At 41.8% G+C, this 17,127-nt stretch overlaps 3 protein-coding genes across 4 annotated transcripts in view; 1 reads left to right on the forward strand and 2 right to left on the reverse strand.

Annotated features, from left to right (window-relative positions):
* LOC307120889 (uncharacterized protein) overlaps positions 1-17,127 on the reverse strand; it is a 678,898-nt gene that overhangs the window by 340,752 nt on the left and 321,019 nt on the right. The window lies entirely within an intron of this gene.
* Positions 1-17,127, forward strand: part of cenpp (centromere protein P) — a 111,627-nt gene that overhangs the window by 16,212 nt on the left and 78,288 nt on the right. Inside the window, exon 6 of the mRNA XM_079808104.1 lies at positions 122-218. Within this exon, the coding sequence (XP_079664230.1) occupies positions 122-218 (97 nt within the window). The remainder of the gene's footprint in view (positions 1-121; positions 219-17,127) is intronic.
* On the reverse strand, positions 31-11,537 carry ogna (osteoglycin, paralog a). 2 transcript variants are annotated; one of them, XM_079808098.1, is made up of 7 exons: positions 9,701-11,537; positions 9,372-9,608; positions 5,400-5,493; positions 5,040-5,204; positions 3,461-3,663; positions 3,156-3,248; positions 2,273-3,066 (listed from the first exon to the last, which is right to left on the reverse strand). In XM_079808098.1, exons 2-7 carry the CDS (start codon positions 9,522-9,524, stop codon positions 2,896-2,898), a joined length of 879 nt encoding a protein of 292 aa, XP_079664224.1. In that variant the 5' UTR covers positions 9,525-9,608; positions 9,701-11,537; the 3' UTR covers positions 2,273-2,895. The 2 variants fall into 2 exon arrangements, with proteins under 2 accessions (XP_079664223.1, XP_079664224.1); XM_079808097.1 differs by lacking the exon at positions 9,701-11,537 and having other exon boundaries at positions 31-3,066; positions 9,372-9,636.

A 17,127-nucleotide genomic window follows, 5' to 3' on the forward strand; every position in this document is an offset into this window, starting at 1 on the left:
TATTCACTACATCAAGAAGGGCAAGTTTTTCATCAAACCGTCAAATTTTTTAATTAGAATGTATAATTTACAATGTTGGGCGTTCTGGGGTATTAATGTTACAATGCTGTCTTGTTTGCAGAGTGGAGGACACAAAAGATCTTCTCTTGTTCTTCAGGACCTTGAGGACGTTCTCTGAGAGATGTGAGGAGAGGCGTCAAACGTTTCAGCACTTTCAGGTAACCACTAATAGAAGTGGCGAATACGTCGCTCAACCAACTATACACACCAATACTTGAATACAATGATTGATCATGAAAGTGATTCAAACTCCAGTGACAGCTACACAAAATACAACACAAAAAAAGGGATTTAAATTTGATTGTTTGGTTGTGGCGTCAATTTTAAGGCATAGTATTCAGACTTCTGGTGTTTTCCTGGCAAAAGTTAAGTGATCCTTTAGTGATTGTCAAACGCGCCTAAGTGAATTCAAGGCACATATTTTCATTACGCAAAACTGTTTGTCTTTACCATAAGCAGGTTTTGTGACATACTTGGGTACATTTAAGGACTTGTGTATTACCCGGGAACATACTCAGAGTTGTCTGAACAGAGTTGTTACTCCCGGACTCGTTTTTGGAACCAGCAAGGTTTGGGTTAATCAACCGAGAGTTCAGGGTATATGTGACGGTAAGTTAACCCTACTTTCTGGAATACCCCCCCAGGTCTCTTTTAAACTTCTCTAAAAGAATGTTTTCTCAAATCCCACTCAAACCAGCAACAGATAAAGGAGCAAACAATCCTCTAAATCAGACTATACTTTGCTGTTTGGTGATCGTACAACATCACACCATATTTACAGGCTCAAACTGTTGTGTCAGAGGTTATTATATGCAGGTTATAAAGGGTTCTTTTGATGTTATCACTTCCAGAAAACCCATAAATATTTACAGATGACTGTACTATATACCAAATATAATGCTGAAAATAATTCTTTATGAACTAGGGCTGGGTACAAATTTCACAATTCGATTAGATTTCGATTATTTTGGATATATATCAGGTAAAATACATGGCAAGGAAAATAAATCTCTGAACTAATCCTGTAAACTGGGAGTCAGTTGTAACTTACTATAATATTGAAGGTAAAAATTAACTGATTTGTATACAAACACTTAAATTACACTCAAGGATGTTTTTTTTATAATACTAAAGTTATATGAAAAAAAAACATTTGCCAGATTTATTCAAACATGCATTAAATATTAAAGAACATAAAAAATTATAATGAATGTGTAATATGGTGCATATATTTATCAAAATGCTCCTCTCTGGAGTTAATTATTCTTGCTGACTAACAAGTTTATGGACATTGGATATGGTTTTTGTTATCATTACGTGACATTGTTCTCAAGTTGTTTTACTGACGTTTTTCTCCATGTGACGTGATACGGATTCGGTAAGTTGTACTGTATCTTTTAACACACGTTCAGACGTTCATTCATGTTTATTTCGCGCTGTAACTGAAGAGAAGATCAGTTCATCCGCTTCTCTTGAGCTTAGCTCAGAGCGATCTCACGCCACACATTTATGTTTTTGAGTTTCGTAATAAAACGGACGTAATTTGAAATCTGGGACAATAGCCCTGTTTCCACCAAAATTACCGCAAATACACTAAATAAAGCCTGAACCTCGTCGTCGGTCCATCGGTTGCATTTTTTAAACTCCATTGTTGATTCGAAATAGCAAACGACTCTTACTGCAGCCCTAATATGAACCATTTATGTAAAGTATGGTCTGAAAAATCTACAGAGAGGTTTGGAAATTTGAGTCTGGAAAAGGTTTAGGAACCCTGGGTATAAATAATAACCTATTATATAATTAGCCTATAGAATATTTGCAACAATATCTGCCTGATTTACCTCCTTTGAGGAAAATATATCAAGGATTCTGGCTGGAATATCAAGCTCTCCACTTTTATCTCTCTTGTGAGGTTTTGTTTTATAGTTATTAGACTGTATCTAAAGTGTACAGGTATATATCAAAAGAATAAGAAAGATTGCTGATATTGCTGAATGCAAGATTGGGAACAAATTCCAAGACTCGGATGGCAGTGAAAGTTTGGAAATTAATCCTCTGAGCCAAAACATTCCATTATTTGCTGGGACTATTGTGCTGTAATGGCTGCCAATTTGGCCAGTAAAATGGAACAATATTACCCTACTTTTTCCAGAACTTTCTACATGCTCAATCTTTGGGGTTGACAGTTGTTTTGGTCTTTTTTTTTTTTTTTGAGCTGCACTTTTTTGTTGTTGTTGCTTTAACTGCAGTCTGGCATAGCTGTTATAAAATATTAAAGCAAACTAGTCACAAGTTTTTAGAAAAAAAGTGTATTTGAACAAAATGAACATATGTTGATTTCATACAATGTTTTACTGTACAGTCTATTGTTTAACTCACACATAGGTAGTAATTACAAATTTAGCATATAAATAATATTCAAATAATTACTGAAAAGGTCAGTTGGGAAAGACCAGCGTCTTGGAACTTGTAATGGTTTCCCCCCCCTAATTAACTTAGCATCTTCAGCCAAAGTAAGACATTTGAACAGTACTAGAAAGTGTCAGAAATTCACAGAGTTCTGAGGAATACTAGAAGCTTGACTGCCGCGTTTCATGATCTCACATTTTACTAAGCAGGAGCCTCCAGTGGTTATTTACAAAGGATATAAAGTTATTCTTTCAAAGACTTTCAAGAGGAAATCTAAGTGTTTGGGCAGCTGTTACATAATTAGATATATAGTACAGATTCTCATGGTACTTTTGTACACTCAATTGTGCACACCAGGAGATTGAATGACTCGGTTTGAGTCATCATCATTGGCTATCCAAGGACTTCTAACTTTTGATTCTGTTTTCATTGGTATCGGCCAATTGGTAGAGACTGCAGGCATATGAAACTGTTGGGGTATTGGCCGAGTATGACGGGATTTCCATCCATACGGATCTCGTTCATGTTGGGGCGGATGTAGTAAGTGTCGTTGCCTTTGCAGAAGGTGTCCACAGTCACGGATGAAATGTTATTGTTCTGTAAACAAAGCAACAGAAAAGGCTAGAGTTCACGATTTGGGGGGCGTTGTTTTGTACGATATGTGTGCTGAACATGTTCAACTTTACCTGAAGGTGAAGTGTGCGGACAGTCTCTGGAATGAAAGGAACGGCCTCCAGTTCATTGTGAGCGAGATACAGATGTGCCAGTTTGTTTAATTTCTGGAAGCAAAGAAAGTTTTGGTCAGAAGTTGAGTTCACAATTATGTTTTTGTCTTGCGTAAAGTCATTTGGTTGGGGTTTTTTTTCTTCTAGAAATGAGTTTAAAGACACTTCAGAATGTTCAGAAAAGATGCAAACACAAAAGTTTGTATGTTGGTTGGTAGTTTTCAAACCGTAATTGAAATAGGCCTATGTAATTCGTTGCTCTTTACCTTGAAAGCATTTGCCTTGATTCCTTTGGTCTTCAGTTTGTTGAGATTAGCGTTGAAGGACATTAATTTCGCTGGTAGCATTGGTAGCTTGACCAGCTGGTTTTCGGCTAGCGAGAGTTCCTCTAGCATGGTGAGCTTAGCAAATGCACCATCTTCAATCTCAGAAATTATGTTTCCAGTGAAGTCGATTCTCTTCAGAGTCACTACAGTAGATGAATAGAAATGGATAGAAGAGCACTAAATTGATAACTTGGGTGTTAAGCATCATGTTACTGTGCGTTCACACCAGACGCGACTTGCGCGAATAAATCACGCTAACGCTTTAATGCGCGTCAAACGCTCAATCCGTGCCGTAGAATGTCTATTTGTGTCTTTGCATTGACTTAACATGTAAATAATTCACGCTTAACGCTTCATTCGCGTCTGGTGTGAACGCACCATTAGACGTCTTCACTGTAAACCCTAACGCTCAAAATAAATAATTGGTTTGAGTAAACCCAACTCAAATTAATCATATTTCTTAAATCCAATTAACTTTTAAGAACTTTTTTTTTCTTTCGAATTCACAAAACGGACACATTTTAAGTAATCTGCTTCATTGTTTTGAGTTATGAACTTGTTTCTTTTCATTTAGACAAACTTAAATTTAACTGGGCTGGGATTTCTATTTCCCAGCATGCTTTGCCATGACACTCAAAAGGGAGTTAAATGCTAAAATTAAGTGTTATTTTAAGTTTATTCTAATTCTAATCTAATTTCAAGATTAATGTTAAGTGGGTGAATAATGTTTTGCTACAGTACGTTAAATGTTTTATATTGCTGTACAGGTACAAGTGCTATGCTATGCTAATGCTATCAAATCATTGTGTTACCAATTAGCAAGGGGGCATTTATTGAATTAGCTAGTTATAGCTAGTTAAGTTTCCACAACTAAAAATATTTAAGTTGATGTATGAATTATATAGCGTACTCATACATTAATTGCTCTTAACTTCAAATATTTAAGTACAAAATATGCAAGGTATGCTTGCTTAAACTTAAAAAAATTGATTTAACTTACATTTTTAAAATTATTTGGGTTTACAGTGTAGTAATGAGTGTTTCATATGCATATCCTATATATGCAACAAATCAATCTTGAAAACTTTGGAAAATGGAGGATTTTTTGGAAGTCTGTTTGTTAGTGAAGGGAATTTTGATTTATGGGCTGTTTTGAAAGCCTTTGATGCACAAGGCCCACTCTTGCTAACTTTTTTTCTTGTACCCATGATGCACTGCTGCAAACAGAGTAGTTTACCACATGTGTTAGTTTTTGTCAACACACATGCTTTGCAGGACGTTGCGGTTCAGAAATGTGATCGATGTCTTTATGCAACGGAAGAGCTTGCAATCTCTTGCGATCACACTGTGGTTCATATATCATGTCTATTAACATTTGGAAATCTTTTGGATTAGATGGGTTATTTCTGAAAGCAGCTGTTTGTCTCCTAATCCCTTATCCTGTCCGGGAGAATTGTATTTGTTCTCCCATTAGTGGTCAATGAGAATTCCAAAGCAAGTCAAGTCAGGAAGAACTCACCGATATCTCCAAAATCTTTGGCTGTTATCTTTTTTATCTTGTTGTACCGAGCGTAGAGGTAGTTTGTCTCCTTGGGCAGGGCAGGCACTGAAGTCATATCTGGGTCGACCTCCTCACAGTAGACAGATCCAGTTAGACACACACACAGTAGACAAGTTGGAAGGTCTGGAACATGTTCAAAATAGGCAAGTTAAGGAAAGTTGGTGGATGGGCAACACACATTTCTTCTTTTCTTTGCCACTTCCACTCTCACACACACAGCTCATGAACAAATAAACCTATAGTAAGGGCTCTTGTGTGCAACATGTGGTCTTTTTAAAAGAGCCCATTACTCATTCCTTTCAGACAGTTGTTCATTACCTGAAGGGTCTCCTCCAGGCGCCATTGGACCGGAGTCCTCTGGGGCATCGGCAGGCAGGAGGGCGCTGTGGTCATAGTCGCCATCTGTCGCTCTCTGTAAAATAGCTTTATTGGTTGGTACATTTGGTTGTTTGACAAAGATGCCACATTCAGATTAAACAGCAATAATTAATGTCTAAAAAATTTAGACAGCCTTTGCATTGACGTTAAAGTTTGCTCAAGTGTTCTGTTGTCATGTCATCCCAAACCTTAATCAATTACTTGAAAACATGGCTACTTTTTTCTTGATTTTGGGTCTTTCCATCTCCAAAAACTTGGGCTACAGCACATGAATGGAATACTTTTATGACTCGCTTTTTAAATTGTTGAAGCTTCAATCCCTATTTGTTATGAATGCATGGAAAATGGTCATCTTTTGTCGTTCATAGGCTAAAGAAAGTCATATGGGTTTGTAATGAGCATGAGCCCACGATTCTGGATAAATTGAAAATCATAATTTTTTTGTGTTTAAAATAAAAATCACAACTCTCCCACCATTCTGAAAAAACAACTAAACAAAATAACGTCTTGTATTAATTGCTATTTTGAGTTAATTATTAAAGGAACACACCACTATTTATGAAAACTCCCCTAGAGTTGAGTTTTACCGTTTTCTCGTCCATTCAGCCGGTCTGGCGCTAGCACTGTTAGCATAGCTTAGCATAGATCATTGAATCTGATTAGACCGTTAGCATCTCTCTTGATATGATATTCCGCAGCGGCTGAAAATAGTCCCAGCGCTCCCTGTGTGAGCCGGTCGTCCCGTTGGTTATGTTGACTGAAGTTAGCCTATTTTCAGCCGCTGTGTAATATCATTGCGCCGCTGCACTCATGGGGCGGCTCACAGCTCTTGATTATTACGCAGGAATGAGAGTATAGTTCCTGCCATCCTGCCTAGAACATCACAACTTCTCATTTTCCGTCAGTCTTAGTACACGATGGAACGACAGAAGAGTCACGTTTTAAAGAGGAGAAATATCAACAATCTTTGGTCATTTTTGAGCAGGATGCTAACGGGCTAATCAGATTCAATGATCTATGCTAAAAGTGTTAGCGCCAGACCCGGAGATCGGCTGAATGGATTTGAAAACGGTAAAACTCAACTGTTTAATGGAAAATGAGCCTATTTTCAAAAATAGTGGCGTGTTTATTTGAGTTGATGTGGGCATTGACTCTGCTCTCATGGATCGCGTCAGTATTTGAATCTCAAAAGAATGTGTGCTCCATGGGCGTGGCCGCATTAACACTAATAAAGAGGCTTGCGAATGATCATTTCAAACAGATTACATAAACACAGAATATTTGTTTTCGCGAAACCTGACATTTCAGAGTTTCTTTAGACATATGTCTCATGTTTGTGTGACAAGTATTCACTAAGTTACAGTTCATTTTCTGAAGACTATCTGAATGAACTACATTGAGAGAGAGGCTGCAGATCGCGCATCATGTTTGTTTTCTTTATTTAGCAAAAAGCACAACATTTTGTTTTTATTGTGAGTGTACACAAATAAAACCAGATACTTAACAGATTAGAATGATGTATAACACTTGCTTGAATGATAAAAATCGACTGTTATTTGAGTCTTTTTGGCACTGATAAGAAAAAAACTAGGCTGTTGCGCCGGCGTGATCTTCGATCTCTAGGGGTTCAATTAAATCGGTTTGATGGATGATTCAGTGACTCACAAGACTTGTTTCTTTACAGAATCAGTGTTTTTGAACAAATCTCATGAATGAAAAATTATTTTTTGTCGCCACCTAATGATGTAAAGGCATCAGTGTATATATCCGAACTGTAAACCTTAATCCCAGTACTTGTGATAATTTGAATCATTGTAACTCAAAAATAATTATACTGTGTGGTTAAAAAGACTGGTTGTGAAGCTGTTTCCTTTCCTAATCATGGGTCAGCGCCTGTGGAAACACAGATATGAATGTTCTGGTGTGGTCGTGCTTGTCAAAGGTTTAAGAAACATCACCGAATCATTGTCATTTAGGCATAAGATTGCGTGGGTGTTTAAATCAAGATTGCGATCTTTAACCCTCTGGGGTTCTTCATTTATGGGTCACACTCAGGACCTTCGGGTCAAAAATGACCCGGAGGGCGGGATTAAGATAAAAAAAGATTTGAGTAAAATCAATGAAATACATTTTTGTTCGATAATATTTTTTCTTTTCTTTTTTGGTGTTTTGAGATAATTTTATGATTTATAATTAATATTTATGCAATAATTATGACCCTTTTTTACCATTGAATATAACAAAAAAATTATATTTATATATATATATTTAAAAAAATTTTTTTTATTTTTATTAAAGCTGTATTTCATTTTAGAGTCAAGCCTAGGCCTCATGAAAGCAATTTTTTAAATGAGATCGGTGCCATCCGGTGGACACATTGACCATTTTTATCACGCAGTAGCACATTTTTACCACTATAGTGGATCTTGCGTTTTATAAACATTTTTTTTAAATCGTAGCTTCATCGGAATGGTCCAAAACTTGGTGACTTTATTGGTACTTGGTATATGAACACCCAAAAAAATTGGGGACAGGATTTGAAAAGTCTAAGTGGTCGTAAAAAAAAATAGTCACACTCAGGACCTTTGGGTCAAAAATGACCCCCATAGGAAATGAATGGGAAATTAGTTTTTTGTGCATACAATCTACAAATCAGCCAGGATGCAGAAAAAAAGGACTCAACAGTGAAGATCTCTAAAACATCAAGAGTGCAAAACAGACAAAAAAACTCACACACACACACTTATACACACTAAAACACACGCACACACAAATGTGTGTGTGTGTGTGAGAGTTTTTTTTGTCTGTTTTGCACTCTTGATGTTTTAGAGATTCACCCCTTCACTGTTGACTGGAATCAACTGTATTTTTGCCCATTAATTTCCTTTGGGGGTCATTTTTGACCCGAAGGTCCTGAGTGCGACTTTTTTTTACGACCACTTAGACTTTTCAAATCCTGTCCCCAATTTTTTTTGGTGTTCATATACCAAGTACCAATAAAGTACCAAGTTTCGGACCATTCCGATGTAGCTACGATTTTTAACATTTTTAATTTAAAAAAATTCGTGTCAGAAATGACCGAAGAGCCCCAGAGGGTTAAACAATTAACAATGCAGCTCTACATGATGATAAATTCAGTCCTTTTACATCCTGTTAATTAAAAACGTTGCTTGTTTGGACGATGCTCTTGGATACGAGTGTCTGTCTGGACCTGTTTGCCCTCAGGTGTGTGTTAAATCACCCTGACAGTGTCTGACCCCATGAGTTAGCGTGAAGCTGTGGGTGGGAGATTTGAGCCTGAGGGAACTCCTCCAGAACAGATTGCTGACTAATCACACAGTGCCGGGCAGCTGTTGAGTCCATCTCAACAGATTATTATTTTTTATTTTTACAAAAGTTAAAGGAAATCCTGCACACTATCTATACTTACAGAAGATATCCAAAACGTTTTACTAGCAACATTTCAGTCTTGTGACCTTCATCAGGCATATACCTTTTTATTTCCTTTTTTTCCTTTTTCTCCCTACACTATTACCAACAGGTGTGCGATGGTAATTGTAAATTAATAAATTTTTTTAATACAAAATTGAAATGTAAATGCAACTTAGCGTAATGAAAAGATGAATAAAAGTGTTATTTAAAATTTTTAGCAAAGCAAAAACGATCGCTAATCCGTTACAGTGCTGTAAACTCATCAATAATCTTAATTAGTGATCTGTGTAAATATATTGGTTAGTTTATTATTTAATCTGTGCTATAAGTATATAATGATTCAGTGGGAACAAACTTAGTTAAACTAAACAAATCAAATGCATGTATAAACTGGACAAGAAGTAGACAAAAGCAAACCCATCTCCTGATATTCCTGCAGAAGATAATGATTAATCATGGAATAAAAACTCAAAAGTTTACCTTATTCCTCTGTGCCCTTGCATCGATTTCCTCAGTAAGCGCTACATCCTGCAGTCTGTGATGCCTGTGATTGTGGTAGCGTGCACCAGATGCTGAGAGCACCCATGATGCCAATACGACTGCTGAAATGAGCATTCTCAGCCTTGTCCCCATTGTATCTGAAGACTGGGATGTGTTCTGCCACGTTAAAGAGCAGAAGCGCACCGTGCAGGCAGTGGTTGGCTATTTTCTTGGTGCCTGTGAGTAAAATGTGATCTGTCAAATCAGGATTTTAAGCCCCACCACAGACTGCCAGAGGAGATCCTTAAGTGGGAGTTTATGGAACAGACCTTAACCCTTCGCATTCCCATCTGAGCTGATCCGACCACTGTGTCGCCTGCAGGGTTTGGCCATGTTTGTGGTCCGCTGGGGGAAAAAAAACTCAGTAACAGAGAGAGCAGAAGGCAGTGAAAAGGACTGTTAGTATTTGCTTTGGAGATTTTTGTGGCTCAGAATTGTATGTATGCTGATCTCTAGGGATATTGAGGCGTGTTTGGCTCTAATTGTACCTAATTAATCTTCAAATTTCTAAGCAAGACGATGGGAGGACATTAGGATGGATTAGTTCTAAATTCTTTGATTTATAGTTGTGCATTCTCAATAGCTTTGAGACATTGTTCATTTTTTACATTTTGCTTTGTGCGATCCTAACGGCCTGTGCACATAGGGACGAATATCGCCAGCGTTTTTCGAGACTTTTTTCGGCGCGTCTTTGTGTTCACACCCAAACGATTTCCACTGGCGATGCGGCGAGTGAACGTACACATTCAGTAGATGGTCCTGCATCCTGCAAGATGGTGCTGCGCCACTTTACGCTTCTGACTGTGTGTTCACACCAGACGCGACTTAAGCAAATAAATCGCGCTATTCACGTGTAGTTGGACGCTTGAACATTTTGAGTTTACGCACTTCATTTGCTTGTGACATTCACTTCACAGCAGACGTGAACTCGTGTCATGGGAGGAGCTTCTGCCAGCGGCTCGGCTGGTTGTGAAATGTCTGACATGGATTGTTTTAAAATGCGGTGAATAAGCTCAATTTGCCGGCTTTAGCTATAGCTTGTAGTCTCCATCCATCCATCCATCCATCCATCTTCTTCCGCTTTATCCAGGGCCGGGTCGCGGGGGCAGCAGTCTAAGCAGAGATGCCCAGACTTCCCTCTCCCTAGACACTTCCTCCAGCTCTTCCGAGGGGACACCGAGGCGTTCCCAGGCCAGCCGGAAGACATAGTCCCTCCAGCGTGTCCTAGGTCTTCCCCGGGGCCTCCTCCCGGTTGGACATGCCCGAAACACCTTCCCGGGAAGGCGCTCAGGAGGCATCCGGAACAGATGCCCGAGCCACCTCAGCTGTCCCCTCTCGATGTGGAGGAGCAGCGGCTCTACTCCGAGTTCCTCCCGAGTGACTGAGCTCCTCACCCTATCTCTAAGGGAGCGCCCAGCCACCCTGCGGAGAAAACTCATTTCGGCCGCCTGTATCCGGGATCTTGTCCTTTCGGTCATGACCCAAAGCTCATGACCATAGGTGAGAGTAGGAACGTAGATTGACCGGTAAATCGAGAGCTTCGCCTTACGGCTTAGCTCTTTCTTCACCACAACAGACCGGTACATCGACCGCATTACTGCAGAAGCTGCACCGATCCGTTTGTCAATCTCCCGTTCCATCCTCCCCTCACTCGTGAACAAGACCCCTAGATACTTGAACTCCTCCACTTGAGGCAGGAACTCTCCACCAACCTGAAGTGGGCAAGCCACCCTTTTCCGACTGAGGACCATGGCCTCGGATTTGGAGGTGCTGATCCTCATCCCAGCCGCTTCACACTCGGCTGCAAACCGTCCCAGTGCATGCTGAAGGTCCTGGTTAGAAGGGGCCAACACGACAACGTCATCCGCAAAGAGCAGAGACGAAACCGCATGGTCCCCAAACCTGACACCCTCCGGCCCCTGGCTGCGCCTAGAAATTCTGTCCATAAAAATTATGAACAGAACCGGCGACAAAGGGCAGCCCTGCCGGAGTCCAACATGCACCGGGAACAAGTCTGACTTACTGCCGGCAATGCGGACCAAACTCCTGCTTTGGTCGTACAGGGACCGGACAGCCCTTAGCAAAGGACCCCGGACCCCATACTCCCTGAGCACCCTCCACAGGATGCCGCGAGGGACACAGTCGAATGCCTTCTCCAAATCCACAAAACACATGTGGACTGGTTGGGCAAACTCCCATGAACCCTCCAGCACCCTGTAGAGGGTATAGAGCTGGTCCAGTGTACCACGGCCCGGACGAAAACCAGACTGTTCCTCCTGAATCCGAGGTTCAACTATCGGCCGAATTCTCCTCTCCAGTACCCTGGCATAGACTTTCCCGGGGAGGCTGAGAAGTGTGATCCCCCTGTAGTTGGAACACACCCTCCGGTCCCCCTTCTTAAAAAGAGGGACCACCACCCCGGTCTGCCATCCCAGAGGCACTGTCCCCGACCGCCACGCGATGTTGCAGAGGCGTGTCAGCCAAGACAGCCCCACAACATCCAGAGACTTGAGGTACTCAGGGCGGATCTCATCCACCCCCGGTGCCTTGCCACCGAGGAGTTTCTTGACCACCTCGGTGACTTCAGCCCGGGTGATGGACGAGTCCTCCTCTGAGCCCCCAGCCTCTGCTTCCTCAATGGAAGGCGTGATGGCGGGATTGAGGAGATCCTCAAAGTATTCCTTCCACCGTCCGACGATATCCCCAGTTGAGGTCAACAGCCGCCCATCGCCACTGTAAACAGCGTTGGTAGGGCACTGCTTCCCCCTCCTGAGGCGCCGGACGGTTTGCCAGAATCTCTTCGAGGCCAGCCGATAGTCCTTTTCCATGGCCTCACCGAACTCCTCCCAGGCCCGAGTTTTTGCCTCCACAACCACCCGGGCTGCAGTCCGCTTAGCCTGCCGGTACATGTCAGCTGCCTCAAGAGTCCCACAAGCCAACCAGGCCCGATAGGACTCCTTCTTCAGCTTGACGGCATCCCTTACTTCCGGTGTCCACCACCGAGTTCGGGGATTGCCGCCTCGACATGCACCGGAGACCTTACGGCCACAGCTCCGAGCGGCAGCTTTGACAATGGAGGTGGAGAACATGGTCCATTCGGACTCAATATCTCCAGCCTCCCCCGGGATCCGGTCGAAGTTCTGCCGGAGGTGGGAGTTGAAGATCTCTCTGACAGGGGGCTCGGCCAAACGTTCCCAGCAGACCCTTACAGTACGCTTGGGTCTACCGGGTCTGTCCAGCTTCCTCCCCCGCCATCGGATCCAACTCACCACCAGGTGGTGATCAGTTGACAGCTCCGCCCCTCTCTTCACCCGAGTGTCCAAGACATACGGCCGCAGGTCAGATGAAACGACCACAAAGTCGATCATTGACCTACGACCTAGAGTGTCCTGGTGCCATGTGCACTGATGGACACTCTTATGCCTGAACATGGTGTTCGTTATGGACAAACCGTGACTAGCACAGAAGTCCAATAACTGAACACCACTCGGGTTCAGATCAGGGGGGCCGTTCCTCCCAATCACGCCCCTCCAGGTGTCACTGTCATTGCCCACGTGGGCGTTGAAGTCCCCCAGTAGAACGACGGAGTCCCCAGTCGGAGCACTTTCCAGCACCCCTCCCAGGGACACCAAAAAGGCCGGGTACTCTGCACTGCCGTTCGGCCCGTAGGCACAAACAACAGTGAGAGACCTATCCCTGAGCCGAAGCCGCAGGGAAACGACCCTCTCGTTCACCGGGGTAAACTCCAACACATGGCGGCAGAGCTGGGGGGCTATAAGCAAACCCACACCAGCCCGCCGCCTCTCACCATGGGCAACTCCAGAGTGGTGAAGAGTCCATCCTCTCTCGAGGAGTGTGGTTCCAGAGCCCAAGCCGTGCGTAGAGGTGATTCCGACTATCTCTAGTCGGAACCTCTCAACCTCACGCACAATCTCAGGCTCCTTCCCCGCCAGTGAGGTGACATTCCATGTCCCAAGAGCCAGTTTCCGTGTCCAGGGATCGGGTTGTCTAGGCTCCTGCCTTCGACTGCTGCCCGATCTTCTCCGCACCGGCCCCTTACGGTCCCTCCCGTGAGTGGTGGGCCCACGGGAAGGTGTCCCCACGTCGCTCCTTCGGGCTGAGCCCGGCCGGACCCCGTGGGGGAAGGCCCGGCCACCAGGCGCTCGCATACGAGCCCCAACCCCAGGCCTGGCTCCAGGGTGGGGCCCCGGCTGCGCCATACCGGGCGACGTCACGGTCCTCGTTGTCATTGTCGTCATAAGGGGTTTTTGAACTGCTCTTAGTCTGACCCGTCCCCTAGGACCTGTTTGCCTTGGGAGACCCTACCAGGGGCATATAGCCCCGGACAACATAGCTCCTAGGTTCATTCGGGTACTCAAACCCCTCCACCACGTTAAGGTGGCAGTTCAAGGAGGAGTAGTCTCAATATGTGTATATAGAGCTCAAATTGAGTAAAGAGCGCTTTAGACTGTCCGACCTCCTCATTCACTTTCTTCCAAGCAAGATCCTTTTTATTCCTGTTTCTATAAAGTATGAAGATGTGTCGCACAGGATCCACATATGATTGTGTCCTCATTGTTGTCACTACTAGAGCAAGCTCCTGATTGGTTAACGCGCCGCGAATATCCGCCAAAGGTCAGATTTTTCAACTCTAGCGTCAAACGCTCAATTCATGCGATCGCGCCACAGAATGTCTATTTACGTATTTGCATTGACTTAACATGTAAATCCCTCGCGCGAAACGTTTCATTCGCGTCAGGTGTGAACGCACCATGACACTCGTTTGTCACGCAGAAGAAGAAAAGAGACAGTATTTACGTGCTTGCCAAAACCATTCACACACCTTTTGCTAACTGGACAGCAGCTCTAGGCACATGAACTAAAGCGTCGATCTCATTGGTCGGCCAGTTTTTGACGTGGCCCGTCTAAACAAAAAACAAACCCAAGGCGTTTAAAAAAAAAAATAACGCTTTTACACCTGCCGTTTTGCGCGTCGGTGTGCACACACACAATGGCGCCCTTTGTTTAGTCACGAGGCGTTAAACGTAGGCGTTCAACGCGCGAGAAAATTGTCCCGTGTGAACAGGCCTTAATGGTGCGTTCACACCAGACGCAAATGAAGCGTTAAGCGGGAGTGATTTACATGTTAAGTCAATGCAAAGACGCGAATATACATTCTGCGGTGCAATCTAAACTTTGCCGATATTCGCGCCGCATTAACCAATCAGGAGCTTGCTCTAGTAGTGACGTGATTACGAGCGGAGGCAGAAATCCTAACAACAATGAGGACACAATCATATGTGGATCCCCGGAGCTGTACGATACAGCTTCATACTTTATAGAAACAGGAATAAAAAGGATCTTGCTTGGAAGAAAGTGAGTGAGGAGGTCGGACAGTCTGGTGAGTTGTAAAAAGCGCTCTTTACTCAGTTTGAGCTATATATCCGTAGCAAATAAAGTGCAGCTATCCTCTCAACAAAATCCATGTCAGCCATTTTGCAACGAGACTGGAGCAGAAGCCCCTCCCATGATGCAAATTCACGTCTGTTGTGAAGTGAATTTCACGCGCAAATGAAGCGAGTAAACTCAAAATGTTCAAGCGTCCAACTATGATTTTTTTGCGCAAGTTGCGTCTGGTGTGTACGCACAGTAAGACTTTTCCAGTTTTGATAGCATTTTACGGTCCATTTGTCAGAAAAAAAGAGTATCTTGGTAGGGCTGGTCGGTATATCGAGTTTGAATGATATATCGATATATTTTTTTAGAAACGAATGGATTGAGGCAATACCGTTTATATCGATATACAGTAGTTCTATACGAGCGCATTTGAAAAATAGAGTGTATAATCCAATTTGTCCTAAACATGACGCATACTTTATATTAAGGGCTTAGATATAGTTAACGTGTATAGTTTAAATCAGCAGACAGACACATGACTCACAGACTCGCACTGTTTGAGATGTGATGCTTTCCACAATGCTTACGTTTCACAGGGATATTCTCCATCTGTAAATGTTAGAAATCATGCAAATATGTCCATTCTGCTGTCAGGATAGGACAGCCTTCTGCAAGTGAATCTCCGCTCAGATTCAGGCTTCTGTGAACGAACAGACAGTGTAAGTTTAACAGAAAGTGTAATTTTATGAATGTGGCAATTATTGGCTTGCTCCAAACAAATTTCGTTGCATTGTACTTGTACATGTGTAATGACATTTAAACTATCTATCTATAATGGGGTAATAAGACGTAGGCTACTATAATTAGTCTGTGCTTTTGTTTTTATTTTCATTTTTAGTTTAGTGAATTTAAGTTTTTAGAATACAATAGAATGTAATGTGATTTGTGCATAGCCTACATTTATTACATTCACTATATATGTTTTCATAGCCTTCAATATCAACATAGTTTGTTGGACAACATTGGATATAGATTTTTTTTTTTTAAATAAAAACTTATTTTTTTATCCAAATAGAAAACGTAGAAAATACAGAGAAACATACCGTATCGCTATTTAACCAAAAAATACATTTTTGGCCATATATTTGCAGGAATATGTAATTGGGGTAATTGGGATAGATAGTAGGACATTAGGATAGATAATATAGAAATTTCCAAATTCTTTGATTATAGTTGTCCTTTTCTTAATAGCCTTGCTATATTGTTAATTTAACTTTTTGCTTCATGTGGGATCCTAAGACTTTTCCAGTTTTGTGTTTCATTAAAAACATAAAATGGATTAGAGAAACCGAGCTCGTCTATAAAACAGACACTTGAAGATCAAGGTGAAGAAAAACATGTTTAATAGGAAACATATGACTGTTTTACCTTAAGACAAGAAGAAATGCGCCTCAGCCCTTCGAAATAAACATGTATGGAAATTGAGAGAAATGAATAACATTATAGGTGTGTTAGCAATTATGCCAACCTGTAAAAATTTACTGTACTGGGAAAGGAGCCAAATACTTAGAAATGTTTTTACAGTGCTGATCCTCTGTGGTACATTTCAGGGTGGTTTCTTCATCACACGACTTGATTTGGAGGATTCTAAATATTTAAACGCAACCCCTGCACACTAAAAAGCTGGAGTGTAAGAATGTGCAAAACTACATATTTTCATTATCAGCCGCTTCGAATCGAAACATTCCTGGCTATCGGTTTCTCTGTAGCTGGCCAAGCGCTCTATTTGAGCATTAATATTGAAATTAAAAGAAATATCTGATCATCTTCCATAATACGGTCGCTATTTACGTCACATAATCGTCTGTAAACGACTGACGCTTTTGTATAATATTCCAATATTTTAATGTAATTTGTATATTATCAGAGCCTATTTGATGACGGGTTTTACTTTAGATCACTGTTTGTTTGGCACTCTAGAATGTGTGCAGCTCTCACCCAAACACATGGCGAATGGCATTGATATCATCATTGATATCGTTATCACAATAAATACCTGAAAATATCGTGCTATAGTCCATATCGCCCATCCCTAATCCAAAGTCTGTTCTTATAGTTCAGTCAGAATGATGATATGATTAGTGAAATGATGTAGGCTGGTGATTTTGTGCCAGGGCCAAAAAACTGACTATTTTTTGATTAAGTTCATTTTTTTGGCAATTAAAGCTTTTGCAATTATTTAAAATGCAACAACTGAAGCGGCAAACTTTGTGAACACAACATTTATAACAGTGCCAAT

This window comes from Gobio gobio (genome assembly GCF_949357685.1).
Source record: "Gobio gobio genome assembly, chromosome: 24".
NCBI classification, from domain to species: Eukaryota; Metazoa; Chordata; class Actinopteri; order Cypriniformes; family Gobionidae; genus Gobio; species Gobio gobio.

Bases quoted from the DNA above. Each gene is read 5' to 3' on its own strand.
- ogna (XM_079808097.1), bottom strand. From the start codon at position 9,524: ATGGGGACAAGGCTGAGAATGCTCATTTCAGCAGTCGTATTGGCATCA. The intron at 5,205-5,399 runs GTAATGAACAAC...AACATGTTCCAG, and splicing joins GCCTGGAGGAGACCCTTCAG to ACCTTCCAACTTGTCTACTG. The intron at 3,067-3,155 runs GTAAAGTTGAAC...CTTTGTTTACAG, and splicing joins TCCGCACACTTCACCTTCAG to AACAATAACATTTCATCCGT.